This window comes from Emys orbicularis, chromosome 3, assembly GCF_028017835.1.
Source record: "Emys orbicularis isolate rEmyOrb1 chromosome 3, rEmyOrb1.hap1, whole genome shotgun sequence".
Classification (NCBI taxonomy): Eukaryota; Metazoa; Chordata; order Testudines; family Emydidae; genus Emys; species Emys orbicularis.
In genome coordinates, this window is record NC_088685.1 from 123,139,176 (window position 1) to 123,155,118 (window position 15,943).

A 15,943-nucleotide genomic window follows, 5' to 3' on the forward strand; every position below is an offset into this window, starting at 1 on the left:
TTCATCAGGATACAAGCTAAAGTATATAATTCAATGTACAGTATTATTCATATTTTGGTAGTATCCAGAAAGCCCCATCAGAATTGGGTCCCCATTGTGCTGAGCACGGTACAAACACAGAGGGTGATATGGGAAGAGATCACAGTCAGAAGACTTGATCCTACAATCTGACTTGATGCATATGCCTCTGGGGTGTCCTGCAAAATTGGTGAGGCTCAGGGTCTTCCCAAGGGGATCAGATGACAGAGTCAGGGACTATATATGGAAACTGGGCAACACTAGGGTTGCCAATTTTGGTTGGATGTATTCCTGGTGGTTTCATCACATGACATAATCTTTAATTAAAAATTAATCTTTAATTCCTGGAGACTCCAGGACAATCCTGGATGGTTGCATGAGAGATTAAGTTTAGAGTCTGATTTTTCAGAGGTGCTGGGCACCTACAACTCCAGTAGACTGAAATGGTACCTGTGGGTGGTCTAAAAATCAAGCCCTTCAGATTTTTACATCTGCCAGTTACCTCTGTCTGTGTGGAGCTGGAATACCACCTCGTCAGCAGGAACAGAACACAAAAGCTACCAGCAAAGAGAGTGTTCGCTGAGTGAGCATCACATATGTTTGGTGGGGGCAGGATTCTAAAATTGCTCTCCATCCCAGGGTTGAGTGCCTGTAGCTGAAGCTAATGCTGTTCTAGAGCTGAGCTGAATTATATTATATAAAGCTGTGTGAGATGAGGTTTGTTCTTTCAGTGTTTTCTTCTAGAGGTGAGGAGAAATGTTATAGAGGCATTTCCGCCCCCACCCCCCTTTTGGGTTCTTTGCAAAAGGTCAGTATGGGGTTGGATTAAAAAAAATGATTCCACATGGTGATTGACTTTTTAAAAATGCTTATAAAGTTCAAGAACGTTTTTAGTGACTAAAGATCTATTTGGAAATTCTGCATCTGTTTTGTTTAAAATCCAACAGGGATCAGAACAGACAGGCCAAACATGTTAGAAAGAAAACAAGTGCTTGTCCTCTTCTGAACAAATCAGTGTGGAATGCTGTTTTCAGCTGCACAGATATGAAAGTGTTCCAATAGTGCATCCCAACAGAAATGTAAATGCCTACTTTTAAAAATAATGGGCCAGATTGTACATCAAAAGTCACTCTCCAGTGGAGTGTCCCCCGATTTACCATGATATAACTGAGAGGAGAATCAGGCTCAGACACTTTGTATGTTGTTTTTTGTTTTTTCCACTTCTTATACTTATATGAAAACTAAGGTTTTGATCCAGGCTTCTTGAGTCAATAGCAAACCTCCCATTAACTTCCATGGGAGCAAGACTGGGTCTGCTATGTATATCTAAAACAAACCCCTAATTTTCTAGTCTGAACCAACTGAAGGCTAAAAACTCCAGAATGAAAATACATTCTTAATGTGAAACCCGCTGAGCTGACATATTGCAGCGTATTTGGTCCTTTCTTTAGCAGGGCCTTCACAAAAGGCCAAATTCTGCTCCCGTTTGCATGCATGCGGCTGCCATTTATTTCAGAGACACTTTCCCCATTACAGCATTTGCTTTTGGCAGGAATGCTTCAGCTATCAGTCCATAGGGTAGAAATTGCAAGTGTGGTGCCAAGGTGTTCTCGGGGTTTTTGAATTTGCTCCCACCAGAAAATCATCAAGAGCCAAGCTAGACCTCTCTTACAGTGTGATGCAAGATGAGATCCCCTAACAATAGATACTGGAATCCTTCAGCAGATAGTTCCATGGCTGGTAATCCCTTTGTTCTGGACTTTTCAGGTAAATTGGTCTGGGTGCTGTAGGTTCACTCAGGATATACACGCTCTAATTTGGGTGCTATGTAATTTTTGATCTACTGTAAATTATGGAAAAGGCATGCAAGTACTATGGTGATGGATGCCTTATAAATGTCTGTAATCATTATCATGGTTTGGGTTTCAGCTTTAATTTTGAATGTCCTAGTTTTAATTGGTTCTGGGCCTGGTTTACTGATACGTTATGGCTGCTTTGCACCATTTCAGTGACACAAAGCAGCCATAAATCCAGTTTAAGCAGCCAGTTAGGCCAGGTTTACATCTTCTTTGCATCAACAGAGCAATGCACAGTAACCAGAGTGTAGTGGTGAATCGAACCCTTTATATTTAGTTTCTTTTAAACCCAGCTTTATTTACTGGAATCAGTACATAAATTGATTCCATCACCAGCATAGCAATAAGATGGACACCTGAAGGCAAGTGAAAACGAGGCTGGCCGAAAATAACATGGTGAAGAGCTGTGGAAGCCGAGCTGAAAAACCTGGGGCACAGCTGGGAAACCATTGAAAGAGTTGCCAGAAACAGACAGGAGTGGAGGAGCTTCGTCACTGCCTTAAACACCAGAGGCGTAATAGGAACATGATGATGATGATGATGTACTAGACATATACCTTTATGTGTAAATAATTAAGCACAGTTTGTAATGACCATTGTATTTGTTCATGTTGTAAAGTGTGGTTTGGTTCTGTGCACACGCTTGTTAAGAATACTGATTATATTGTTTTCTCTATTTCAGGTAGTAATGGTAGGCCCAATCTTACAACAAAAACAAATATAAATGGGAAAATACTACCTGGTAATAATGGAAAACAAGGTGGACAAAGAATAATCAATGGTCCTCAAGGGACAAAGTGGGTATGGTGACCTTCTTTGCAAATTCAAGATGCTTTGACTTATTTTTTTTAAAAAAAAGGAATCGTGCTCTTCACCAAAAAGAATATAAAATGAGATCAGATTGAGGGTCCCTTCTGGCCTTAAAATCAATGACTCTATGAAAAAAAATAATTTATTTATTGTTGTGTGATTTAAATAGCTGATTTAGGGATTAAGGGGTTGGATTTTCAAAAGCGCCTATGTAATTTAGCAGCATAAACCCCACTGACTTCAATTAAGTGCTTTTCAGTTATGTCAAACTTAGCTCTTCTTTACATGGGGAAATTGACCAGCACAGCTATTCTGAAATAACTATTCCATAATAGCTATTCCATTATAGCTGCCTATATGGACACTCTTATTCCAGAATAAGAGTATCCACACAGGCAGTTACTCCAGAATAGCTGCTATAGTGCTTTAAACTCAAACCCTATCTTATTGTGGAATAGCATCCCCATGCAGACAAGCCCTTAGCACCAGATTTTTAAAGGTGTTTAGGCACATAAAGATAGACATCTTGTAGGTTTTTAAGAAGCACTTAGGTGTCTAATTTCCATTGATTTCAATGGGAGTTAAGTGCCTAGGCATTTTTGAAAATTCCACTAGGTGTCTCTTTCAATGTAAGAACATAAGAGCTGCCATACTGGGTCAGACCATGGTCCATCTTGCTCAGTATTCTGTCTCCGACAGTGGCCTGAACTAGAGCTTCAGGGGGAGTGTACAGTACAGAGCAATTATCGAGTGATCCATCCCTGTCTTCCATTCCCAGCTTCTGGTAGTAGGAGGTTTAGGATCGCCCCAAGCATGGGGTTGCATTCCAGACCATCTTGGCCAATAGCCATTGATGGACCTATCCTCCATTAACTTATCCAGTTCTTTTTTGAACCCAGTTATAGTTTTGGTCTTCACACCATCCCATGAAAATAAGCCCCATCGGTTAGTTATGCATTGTACAAAAAAGTACTTATTTGTATTAAGCATGCTGCCTATTAATTTCATCAGGTGGCCCCTGGTTTTTGTACCGTGTGAAAAGGTAAATAACACTTCTCTAGTCACTTCTTCCACACCATTCATGATTTTATAACCTCTATTATATTCCCCTTCCCTCCCCACCCCCCAGTCATCTCTTTCCCAAGCTGAATAGCCCTAATCCTTTAGTCTCGCCTCATATGGAAGCCATTCCATAGCCTTGATCATCTTTGTTGCCCTTCTCTAAACCATTTCCAGTTCCTCTATATCCTTTTTGAGATGGGGGCAACCAGAACTGGACACAGTATTGAAGGGGTGGACATCATAATATTTTCTGTCTTGCTTTCGATCCCTTTCCTCATAGTTCCCAACATACTGTTAGTCATCTTTAGGTGCCTAAATGCCTTCCAAAATCTGCCATTCAGGGCAAATCCCACCTACCATGTTGATAACCAGCCTATGTATGGAAGGAATTTTTATTTCTGGCCCACGCTGATTCGTGCCTCACTCCTCAAATAGTCCCACTGAAATCAATGGGGATACTCACAACCTGCAACCTGAATAACAGCATAGAATAAATAAATGTCATATGGCATTTTAGCATTCTTAGTGTGTATTAGATGAACATATGCAAATGCCTATTGTGGAAGACATTTTCAAGATAGTGTGAAAAACATGCACACGGGCATTTAAAAAATTTAAACTATTTTGATCTGACACTTAGCACCCGTCTTCCATAATGTCTGGCTTGTCGCATCTAAACCTTTTGGTTTCCTTTTGTAAACATATGAAATCATTTTTGGAAACAATTAAAATTAAAGGGTGAGTAAAATTTTCAAAAGTGCCTACAGCCCGGGTTTTTAAAGGTCTTTAGGGCATAGCTGCACTCAGCGTTTTAATGCCTAACTGATTTAGAAGCCTAACACTTGTTTTCAAAGGTGATTTAGGCACTTAGGAGCCTAACTACCATTGATTGTCAATGGGATTTTGGCTTCAAAGGGCCTAAAGTCCCTTTGAAAATGAGATTTAGGCTCCTAAATTATTTAGGGATTACAATGCTAAGCTAAGCAACACCCAAATACCTTTATAAACTTGGGCCTAAGTCACTTACAAGCCTAAATACCATTTTCAAAAATGCTTAGGTAATTTTGGAGTATTATGGACTTCGGCTCCTAACGAGGTGATTTTCAAAGGCACAGTTAATAGTTAGAGACTTAACTGCCATTTGTTCCTTTGAAAATCTCTCCCTAAGTGATTCAGGCACTTCTGAAAATTTAACTCCAAACTTCTCTCTTCCCCTGCTGTTACTAATATGGTATAATTTAATTTCACATTCTTTCACGTCAGGTGAGTTTCAGTATTTCTATTGCTGCTTTTTAGATCGTAGATCTCGACCGAGGGCTAGTGTTAAATGCTGAAGGAAGATACCTCCAAGATTCCCAAGGAAACCCCCTTCGAGTGAAACTAGGAGGAGATGGACGCACTATTGTTGGTAAGGACAGACTTTCTTCCTAAAGAAAAAATAGTTTTCATATCCATGGTGCAAAATTCTAGCAAATATGGCAGAAGTGGCATATTGATTTTATTTAGGGCCGGATTGTAGCCCAGCTTAATATGGCAGCACAAGGGGAATATCCTCTTCACTGCATGAGTTTGAAGGGGTACGTCCTGCGTGGCCATGGTATTGCACCCAGTGGTGTCTTCCTCCCCCAAGTAGGTGGTCAGGGAGAGTTTGACTCTCAACCTGATCAGAGCTGAGCCAAATAGGGAGGAAGTAACCTGAGCCAAAAAAAGGGCAGCATTAAGTTACTTCCTACACGGAGCAAGCAAGGAAGATGATAATTCCTAGTCCAGGCTCTTCCAGGAGGAGCTCAGCTACACACCATCCCTTCCTTATACAGGGCATTGAACATAGGTTCAATGTGGCCCTTAATATTTATATTATAATCATTCCCAGGGACTTTGACCAGGATTAGGGCCCTGTTTTAACAGATGCTGGACAAACACAAAGGTAGGTGCAGTCCTTGCCCTGAAGAGCTTACAATTATATCCTCGTCAATCTGTAAATAGGGATGGGTATGAAATATACTGTACAAATAGTGTTAACCTGCTCCTCTATTCAGCCAGAGAGCAGCCTCCTGCACAGCTGTTCCTGCTGGGAACAGGGATAATTTGCATGGGTGGTTTTGTATAGGAACAATTGCTCATTGGGGGCTGTCACTCACGACTATACAGCAAACAAGGCTGCTTTCCCTGTGGCCACATCCCCCTTTATCTCTTTGTAATTGCACCTGTAAATGTGCAACAGAATGGGGATCTGTGACATCCTGGAGGAGGCAAAATTGGATAAAAAATGAGTGGAACCTGCATCTCTGCTCCTGGGCCTGAGGCAGAGAATCAGAGAGCCACGACTCGCTACTTCATAACCCATCTAGGGTGACTAGACAGCAAGTGTGAAAAATCGGGACGGGGTGGGGGGTAATAGGAGCCTATATAAGAAAAAGCCCCAAATATCGGGACATCCAGTCACCTTAAACCCATCCCTTCCTCTTCCCTGATTGGTTGCCACCCACGGCAGCAGAGGATTTAGCCCTCTGGCTTCACGTTGCCAGACAAAATTTGGCCCATGAAATGCATCAGCTTATGATCTAGCCACAAAACTAACTCCGAGATGGAAATTTGAAATGACTGCTGACTTTTTCCGTGAAGTGGATATTTTAAAGTGGTAGGTCATTTGCTAAAGGGACACTTAGTCTTCCTGTGGCTGAGATTTACTGGGGGAAGAAAAATCCCAGCTTTCTGCCAGTAATAATGTGTGGATTCTTAAAAATACATCAATCATGACAGCATCCCCTTTGAACAGAGTTGAGAATAAAACAAAGAAATGTAGATGTTTGCAATATTGGATAAGATCCAAAGGCACATCTAGTCCAGTATCCTGTCTTTGACAACAATCAGCACCAGTCACTTCAGAGGTAGGATAATCTGCTCCACCCCCAATTAGCTCTCATCCTGATCTCTAATAGTTGGAGATCAGTTTAAACCCTGAAACACAAGGTTTAATATATTTAATTTTTAATTTTTGTTCCCATTAACTATGACAACTCTGGATGTTCTTGTTATACATATAAATGTCCAATCCTTTTTTGCATCTTATTAAGATTTTTGGCCTCAACAACTTCATGTAGCAATGAGTTCCACAGTTCAGACCCCTCAAATATACTCCTCTGTGGCTGTAGTGGTTCTTTTTAAAACCAAAAACCTGTTCACTGGGATGTCCACTATTTTAAGGGTGTTTCCTTATAAGGCTTCAACTTGTCATTTTTGTGTACTTTTTAAAAATATTGTTTTAACTTTTGCTCAGAACTATAAGCTTCGTAAAAATGTGTGTCTCTTCAGTTTTTGTAGTTCTCTTCAGTAGAGCTGGACAAACTATTTGTAGTGAACAGTTTATCCAGGGAGTTTAGCCCTTATTTTTGTTTGGGAATTATCCATGAATAGATTTTGATTTTAGCTAATGTAGTTATTATTCCTAATTGTTGAAGACTTTTTGCAAATATATTCTATCCCATGGGTTGCTTTGTCTATGTCTTTGGCTCTTGGTTGTTTACTATTTGATATTCGTGATGAGTGATTGGTCCTTTAAGTCACATTGTATTATGACAGATGTGAGGACTTTCTACATGAAGGGTGAGCCTTCCAGTATATGAATACGAATACTGGGGTTCACATGGAGTGAAGTTCATAAGGAGGCCTTAAGTAATGCAAGGCCTTGTGCTGACCTCTCTGTACAGGGGTGGCTATCATCCTTGGTGAACAACTTTCCCAAAATGTTCAGGTGACCAGAAAGTCCATTGCTCAAATGTTCATGGAGCAGCAAAATCTAATAATAATACCTAACCCTTATCTTGCACTTTTCACCAGTAAATCTCTAGCATATGGCTATATATCTTCAAACTAAGCAAGCTACTTGGAATCTGCATGAATCACTTTGAATACTATTCTGCAGTATTCTCCTTCCTCTACTCTCCAGTTTGTCCACATGGCTGATTTTCACACTTGAGAAGGATTCCATGGTATGGCTTGTCGTTAGAAATGGGGAGGAAGAAAATCTTAGCAGTAGGATCCCATCTTGGATTTGGATTTGCTTTTGGATTATAGTTTGAAATGAGAGAGGCTGGATCCAAATCTGTGTGTCAGCAGGTATTCTCCCCTTTTACTCACAGATCCTCCATGCTGTATGTCATTTCTGTTAATACGGCATCTGAGCAGGTGGTATTGCTGGAAATGGCAATCAGAACAGATAGAGGGACATGGCATCTCCTTAGGGAAATCAGGAGGGTGAGTAGAAAAAAACATGCCCTCCTCATGAGGTGACATGTACCTCATGTATGGAAGTACCCAGATCTTTGAAGGGGGTATCCACAGCAACTGTACCAACACATGTATTTACAGAAAGACAAGGCATACTTCTTACATGGAGTCCAGTTCTTTGAGACGCTGAATGCTTCTGGATCCTCAATGACCATGAAGTACTTCGAAGTTGAGGGCATCTGGCACCACTAGGAAGCATTTAACATCTCACGGAATCAGGCCCATATGCACTTAGGCCCAGATTCTTAAAGGTATTTAGGACCTAACTCCCATTGAAATCAACCTTTGAGGATCTGGCCCTTAGAAACTAATCCTGCATTCCTATGCAGTCCAAATGTGCATGAAGTCAGTTTCAGTTGCGTCTGTGTGGACTGTGTGAATGAGCCAGTACAATGTATGGTATATGTGGATATCTTTCAGAGTAGCAGCCGTGTTAGTCTGTATCCGCAAAAAGAACAGGAGTACTTGTGGCACCTTAGAGACTAACAAATGGATATCTTGCTGTTTATGTACATAGATATAAATAACTATTTTCCTTCAATTTATCCACAGCATAGTTTGTGGATTTCTCTTAAAACTAATAGGAAATAATAAAAAATAACTGGGGGATATATGTGAAATCACTGGTGATTACGTATGAATCCATCTAAATAAGTCTCATGGACTCATTGGTAGTACACGCTGATGAAACACAGTTACAGAGAACGTCTGCTGTGTCCATCACTTAAGACAGGCCTTTTCTCTCTCATTGCAGCATCCTAACAGAGTATCCCTTTTTTAACCTTGCATCTGGTGTATAACGTTAGGGATCAGAGTATGAATCCTTTTACAATTGTCCATGTATGTTTTCACCTACCTATGTGAGATGAAAAGTAGGTGTAATCTTTGCCTGTGAGTGAAATGGATATATGAAACCCTTTCTGTGTGCTGTTACGTGCTGCTGGATCACAGTCACGGAAAGGGCTGTATCCAGTGGTGAGCTGGAGCCGGTTCGCACCGGTTCGCAAGAACCGGTTGTTAAATTTAGAAGCCGGCGTAGAACCAGTTGCTAAAGGGGCGGGCGGGTGCAAACTCCAGTCCGTGGCCACATCCGGCCCGCGGGACCGGCCTGCCCGGCCCGCCTGAGCTCCCAGCTGGGGAGGCTCCCCTGGCCCCTCTCCTGCTCCCCTCCCCCCCTCGCAGAGCCCCAGCGCGCTGCGCTGCCGGCGCCAGCGCTCTGGGCAGCTCTGCAGCTCCTGCCGCTTTGAGCGGCATGGTTAGAGGGTGGGGCTGCGAGCTCCACGGCCGCACGGCATCCATACACAGCAGCATGGTAAGGGGGCCGGGCCGGGGCTGAGAGGAGGGGTTGGATAAGGGGCAGGGAGCGGTTGGCGGGGGCAGAGGTTCTGGGGGGGCGGTCAGGGGACAGGGAATGGGGGAGCTTGGGTAGGCATGGGAGTTCCGGGGGTCTGTTGGGGTGGTGGTGGATGGGGTCAGGGCAGTCAGGGGACAGGGAGTGGGGTGAGTTGGGTAGGGGGTAGGGGTCCTGGGGGGCAGTTAGGGTGGGGGGTCTCGGGGGTGGTGGTCAGGGGACAAGGAGCGGGGGGGGGGGGTTGATGGGTGCGGGTTCTGAGGGGGGGCAGTCGGGGGCAGGATGTGGGTGGGGGTCGAATGGGGGGGGGGAGAGACAGGCGCGTGGGGCTTGTACTCACCGTGCGGTTCCCTACCGGGTCTTCGGCGGCACTTCGGCGGCGGGAGGTCTTCACTCGCTCCGGGTGAAGGACCTGCTGCCGAAAACCCAGAGCGAGTGAAGACCCTCCCCACCCGCCGCCGCTGAAGTGCCGCCGAGTACCCGTAGGAAACTGGTTCTTAGGATTTTGGGAGCTCATCACTGGCTGTATCCTCAGCATTCGAGCCAGCAGGGTTTACTTATTTTAAGTCAGGATTTACTATACCTCTCTTCACTAGTTCTGATACACTCTTGGGAATCTAGCTCTTCAGAGAACAGCTAATAAAAACAGATGATACTGGTTTGTATGAGGTCCTCCTGAATCATTTCTCTATTTCCTTAGGTATGGGACTTTTGGGTTCCTAAATGGAAATCTGCTGATGCTAAATACCATGATTTAAAAACACAGAGAATCTGCAATTAGATATTTTTGTTTTGTTGTTCTCTTGTAGATGCTGGTGGTGCTCCAGTAGTGAGTCCTGATGGATTACCCTTGTTTGGACATGGGCGATTTAGTAAGCCTCTAGCAAGTGCACAAGATAAACCAGTAGTAAGCCTTGGAGGGAAACCACTGATTGGTCTTGAAATGATTAAAAAGACAACAGCTTCTTCAACAACTACGACCACAATTCCCACAACAACCACAACTGCAACTACAACCACAACTACCATCACAACCACCACTCCTGAACCAACAACTACTGAGCTTCCAACAGAGAAACCACTACCTACATGTCCCCCAGGCACTGATGCTCAGTATGATGAGGAGGGCAAGTTGGTAATAGGGCTTGATGGCCTGCCTGAATGCAATGCAGAAGGTAACAATAATATAAGCACAAATAGTAGGTATGATGTTTCCTGGGGTAGCCAAGATTGTGAGACATGGGTCATCTCCCCAACTCCTCCAGCCATGGGCAACACAAGCACTTCCTTCAAGGCATCACAGACACCGCTGTCTCTCTACAGCTTAGCAACAAGCACACTACAACTCTTGAGCCCTCCAAGAGTCTCCCTGGAGTGTCCAGCCCCTGGTCTGCTGGACACTCATCGTGTTCACAGATTTGCTGCTTCCAAAGCTTACCAGTTGAGGGCACCTTACCAGTTCCACCCCAGATCATCAGTCAGCTTAACACACAGCACTGAGATGTTTATAGTGAAATCAAATATATATTTATTTGGCATAGGACAGAGATTTAAGTTGTAGCAAGCAGAATTACTGGAAACAAATGTTTGCATGTTATGATTTTATTTTATATGTATTTTACAGCCTAGCTGTAATTAACAAGATACTCTCCTGCTTTGTAGAATATTGCTCACCCAAAATCCGTGCAGTGTTTTACAGCCAGGCTTAGCTTTGACCCTCCTTTCATGAGAGACACATGCTGTTAGATTGCTTCCTATGCAAAGGATTTTGTGTTTCCTTGCACCCCAAGATATGCCAGAACAATTCTTTATTTGTTGTTCATAAACATAATGCCCCCTGCCCCTGCTGTTTGTTTCATCTTGTAAATTTCCTCTCTTGTAGATTTTGCCATCTATTATTTAGCCCCTGGCTAAGTATGCAAATAGGCCTACATTGTGAAGCATACAATACACAGAACACATATGACCGGACAGGGAGATAGGTGTCTGCCACCTCCTGCCTGAAAGGAACATTTCTGAGATATGTCACTTCCTGGTGACCTGCCTTAACACCAAGACCTTAAGAACATAATTTTTGGTATAGACACATAACTCCTTAAATATTGTCCATACATACATTTTCCAATGACTGTGATGACCAGTGGGCTACTTGCTCTTGGTAGAGATATCACACACCATCCTTTGATGAACTGTGATGGATAAATCTGACCCAGGGGATCCCTGTAAAACCCTATGTAGTAACCCTTGTGCCCTCTGCCAATTGGCATCCTTGTTACTCCCTGTCCCTGAGTCACAGTATGTGTGGCTGTACAGCACAGTTACAAAAATATAAAACAAAAACTTTGTTTTTAAAAGTGATCTTCCGAGCTTGCCAATGACAGCTGATTGTGGAAGAGAAAACTTGAGGTGTTTGCCATCAGACAAATGCAAGAGGAATGTTTCAGTATTTCGCTGCGATCTGAAACAGCACATACTTGTAAAGGATCTCCAAGGCTTGTCACATCACAAATCATTATTGAGACTCTCATAAAAATGAATACTTGTTATTAGCTAGCTACTGGGGCCTGATCCCATTGACTTCCTTGGGCTTTGACTCACAGCCTTGATTTAGTTCCATGTAGCTGCCCCCTTTCCAGATGGCTATGTGGCACTGTATAAGTTAAATTAACTAAACGGTCACTCTTCTGGCCAACATCTTAGGTCTTTGGCTTCTGAACAAACAGCTGCATCTTTAAAGGCTGAAAGAGTAGTGCTCTGAGCTTTAAAGTACTGTCCTCACCAGAACAGGGATTGCAGGGCTGTAATTTTATTCTCTCTCAGTCATTTCCATATCACATGTGCTCAGTTTACAAGCTAATGGCCAACCCTGCAAGCTCAGGCCCCAATTCAGTAAAGTACCTAAGCTCATGACTAACCTTAGGCATGTGAGAACTTTGATATTCAATAGAACTCCTTATGTGCTAAAAGTTAGGCACATGTGAAATTTCTCTGCTGAATTGGTTGGGGCCTCAATTTGGGATACGAAAGTCGATCTGGGTTCTTTCCGCTCCTAGCCTCATCATAAGCAGCTATTAACTAATATTCTGTGTTTATGGCCTGCTTCATCTTCCACTCAAGTAAATGACAAAAAATGCCATTGACCTCAGTAGAAGTAGCACTGAGTCCTTAGAACTTAGCTGACAATTTTGTTGCTGGTGCATGGAGCAGAATATAAACCATCTGGCTTTTCCGTAGCTGTATTGCCTCTGCATTGTCCTGCCAGTAGGAATAAAAACTTGTTTTTCTCACTAAAGTGGGCAGATGTGCTTGAAAGCCACAATGGGGGCAGAACTATTGAGCAAATAGGTGGCCTTTTTATATCGTCACTGTTCCTACTATAATCTTTAACACTTTAATCCAGATGAACCTATTATCTAGGTTTCCCTAGACTATTTGCCCAATGACATGCACTATCACTTGAGTTGCAACTGTTCTGTAGATGACCCCTCTTCAGTTGATTATACATAATTTGCATAAATTCCCTCTTTAACATGATTAGCTAGTCTAACTCTTCCATCACATCTCCCAGTGCTATGGTAGAAGGATGCAGATATTCGTGATGAACACTGCACTATGCCAACAGATATTGGGATTGCTTACCGTTTCCACACTACACATTAATTTTGTATATCTATCAGTTACCTTCATCTGTCCATGAGAAGCAAGTGCTCTATGGAGTCTAGACTATAAAATCTGCCGGCCAGATTCCCACATGGTGCAAATCAGTGTAATTCTATTGACTTCTGTCACTATGTCACATTGCTTTAACAATTGCAGGGTGCTGGGTCCATCTGTAAATAACAGAGATGGATCTTAGCTGCAGAGTGCAAATCCAGACCCAAACTTTTTCTAGCTCTGAGTGGAGTTTGGAGCTTGGCCCGTCTCTGATAATTATGCCTAGTTCTTATATAGTGCTTTACAGCCATAGATTTCAAAGTGCTTTACAAAGGAGATCAGTATAAATATCACCATTTTACAGATGGGGAAACCAAGGCACAGAGAGCTGACATGATTTCCTCAAGATCACCCAGCAGGTCAGTGGCAGAACCAGAAATAGAACCCAGGTCTTCTGGGTCCCAGTCTAGAGCTCTGTCCACTAGTCAACACTGCCTCTCATAGCTGTTAGTTCTTGCTCACTCTCTTTTGTCATTTTTTTTGAATATGAGTGGATTGTAAACAGAGATCGAAACCATCTCACTCGTTATAGCTCTGTTGCCTCCGCAGTGTTCTAACCATAGTAACATTTTGTTTTTGTCAGTAAAGTAGGAAGATATAACTGGAAGACACACAAGGAGCAGATATAGATTGTCAAGCAAGAAAAATAGCATGTCACTCCTAGGAGCTGGGGAAAGATTGGCCTGGCTCTAAGTGAATAAAATAGAGGGCCATACAGAACTTCCTTTCCCCACATTAAATATAAAGCAATGACTTTGTTTGTCATTGTATCTCTGTTGCAGCAATACAAACTAATGACACTGCCAAATTTAGATCTGAAGTAAGCAAGAACAAATTCACCGAAGTCAATTTTGTTGAGCTTGCGTACGCCGGGTCTAAATTCAACCCACTCATCATTTGAAAGCAGCATCAGAAAACAGCTCCTTATATTTAAAAACTGGGCCTGGATGCACCTACCGAATTGTCCTACACCCCCCCATTTATAGACGTCTGTAACTGGATTTAGAAACAGACAATGTAAATGGTATCTGGGGAGCCGCACTATCAGTTTAGAAAGCACAGAAGAGATGGAAAGAAGAGACATGGGCAGCTGACGATGAGCTGAGAGATGGACACAAACGTCTTCTACAAAAACTGCCATGGGCAGAAGAGTGGAGATTCCTCAGTCAGCTGTACTGGGTGAGTAATCTGTCTGAGAGATTTTATTGCCTTGTATAGGCAGAATTGTTATTGTTTATATTCTTAGTATTCATTATTTAGAAGGTAATCTTGTGTAACTATTTTTGACTATGTATACATCAGTATGCATACATAGAGAGAGACACAGAGCCAAAGAAATATTAATAATCTTTGTTAGACAGTAACACAAGTAGGACTTTGCTGTAGGTGCCCTTAAGTCTTGCCACTGACTGCATTTATTTTTATTTACTGCACCTATGTGATTTGCAGTGTTCCTTATATTTAGAATGGGGAATTATTGCAGCTATCACTGTCCCACTTGTTCAGGCTTTAGCATGAGAGAGCTTTGAATTTCAATTGGATTTAGGCACCTAACTCCCTTAGACTGCTTTGAAAATCCCAGCCTTAACTATTAAATGTGTCTTTAAGAGTACCACATGGGTGTGGTTTGGATGGATACCCATGGGGAAAACTGCAGACATATGCACCTTTGACTGCCTCGCTTGCTCTCTGCCTAGCAGTCCATCTCTCTGCCACCCGTTCTAACATCCCAAACTGTTAGCAGCTTCTAAAAATCACTGGCTGTTTATTTTAAATCAAGACTGAACAAAAAGAATTCTCCTTCTTTCTCCTTATTACACTGCCTGAGACCCAGGATGGACAGTGTTCAGTCTGGGACCAGTGACAGATTTGAGGTTTGATATCTCACAATTCATAAGGGTCAGAAACAGGGACCTTTATAACATTGGCAATGTGAGATTTGCAGCTTTCCAGCAGAGAGACTTAGGCTATGTCTACACTGCACAGTTAACCCAGGCTCTTACCTGTGTTTTAGCCTTAACCCGTCTACCATCCATGCAGAAAAGTCTCTGACCTGGGTTTGGAGGTGATTTAAGCCCAGGCTGTCTGGGTATAGGTAAGAGTCCAAGATCTGCTTTAACTCAGACTGGAACCCACCTACTTTGCAGTGAAGAGGCAGGCAAAATCTCTCAAGTGCTGATAGTCTTCCAGTGCCCTTCCCACAATTCCCCCTTTCCTCCAGGGCAGATCAATTCTGCACAATTTACTAGGAAAGAATCCAGAGGACAGTAACAGGTAGGGCTTTGATGAGAGGATGCTCATACCTGGGCTAGGCTATCCAAGTGGCAGTCATCTAGATGAACGGTGCAGTGTAGACGTAGCCTAAGAGGCTTGCCCAAGGTCACACAGAAAGTCTGTGGCAGAGCAAAGAAATGAACGTGCATCTCCCAAGCACCAGGCTAGCACCCTGCCCACTGGGACATCCTTCCTCTCTGTCATAAGATGAAACTTTTAAAATCGTGACATTATAATATATGGAAAAGCTATTTGGGATCATTTTAGAAGTTTCTAAACTCTTATTAGTTAGGACTTGTCTGAGGTCTGTGCAATTTGACTCTTGATAATGGAAACATAAGTGGAAGTACAATATAGTGTATAATACCAGTAAAACATTCAGAAACTCTCTCAGGCCCCAACCCTGTAAACAGATGCATTAGTGCAGGCCTCTGTGCCTGTAAGGAATCCTATTGATGGGGCCTAAAACATGTGTGACATACTAAGTACATGACCATCATGTGGTATTTGTTATTGGCACTCATTTGGGATCAGAGCTGCCCAGAGGATTCAGGGGGCCCGGGGCAAA

At 42.7% G+C, this 15,943-nt stretch overlaps 1 protein-coding gene across 1 annotated transcript in view; it reads left to right on the forward strand.

Annotated features, from left to right (window-relative positions):
- Positions 1-15,943, forward strand: part of FNDC1 (fibronectin type III domain containing 1) — a 148,345-nt gene that overhangs the window by 79,943 nt on the left and 52,459 nt on the right. The window contains 3 exon segments of the mRNA XM_065401446.1: positions 2,557-2,675; positions 5,043-5,154; positions 10,197-10,562. Of these exon segments, the coding sequence (XP_065257518.1) occupies positions 2,557-2,675; positions 5,043-5,154; positions 10,197-10,562 (597 nt within the window).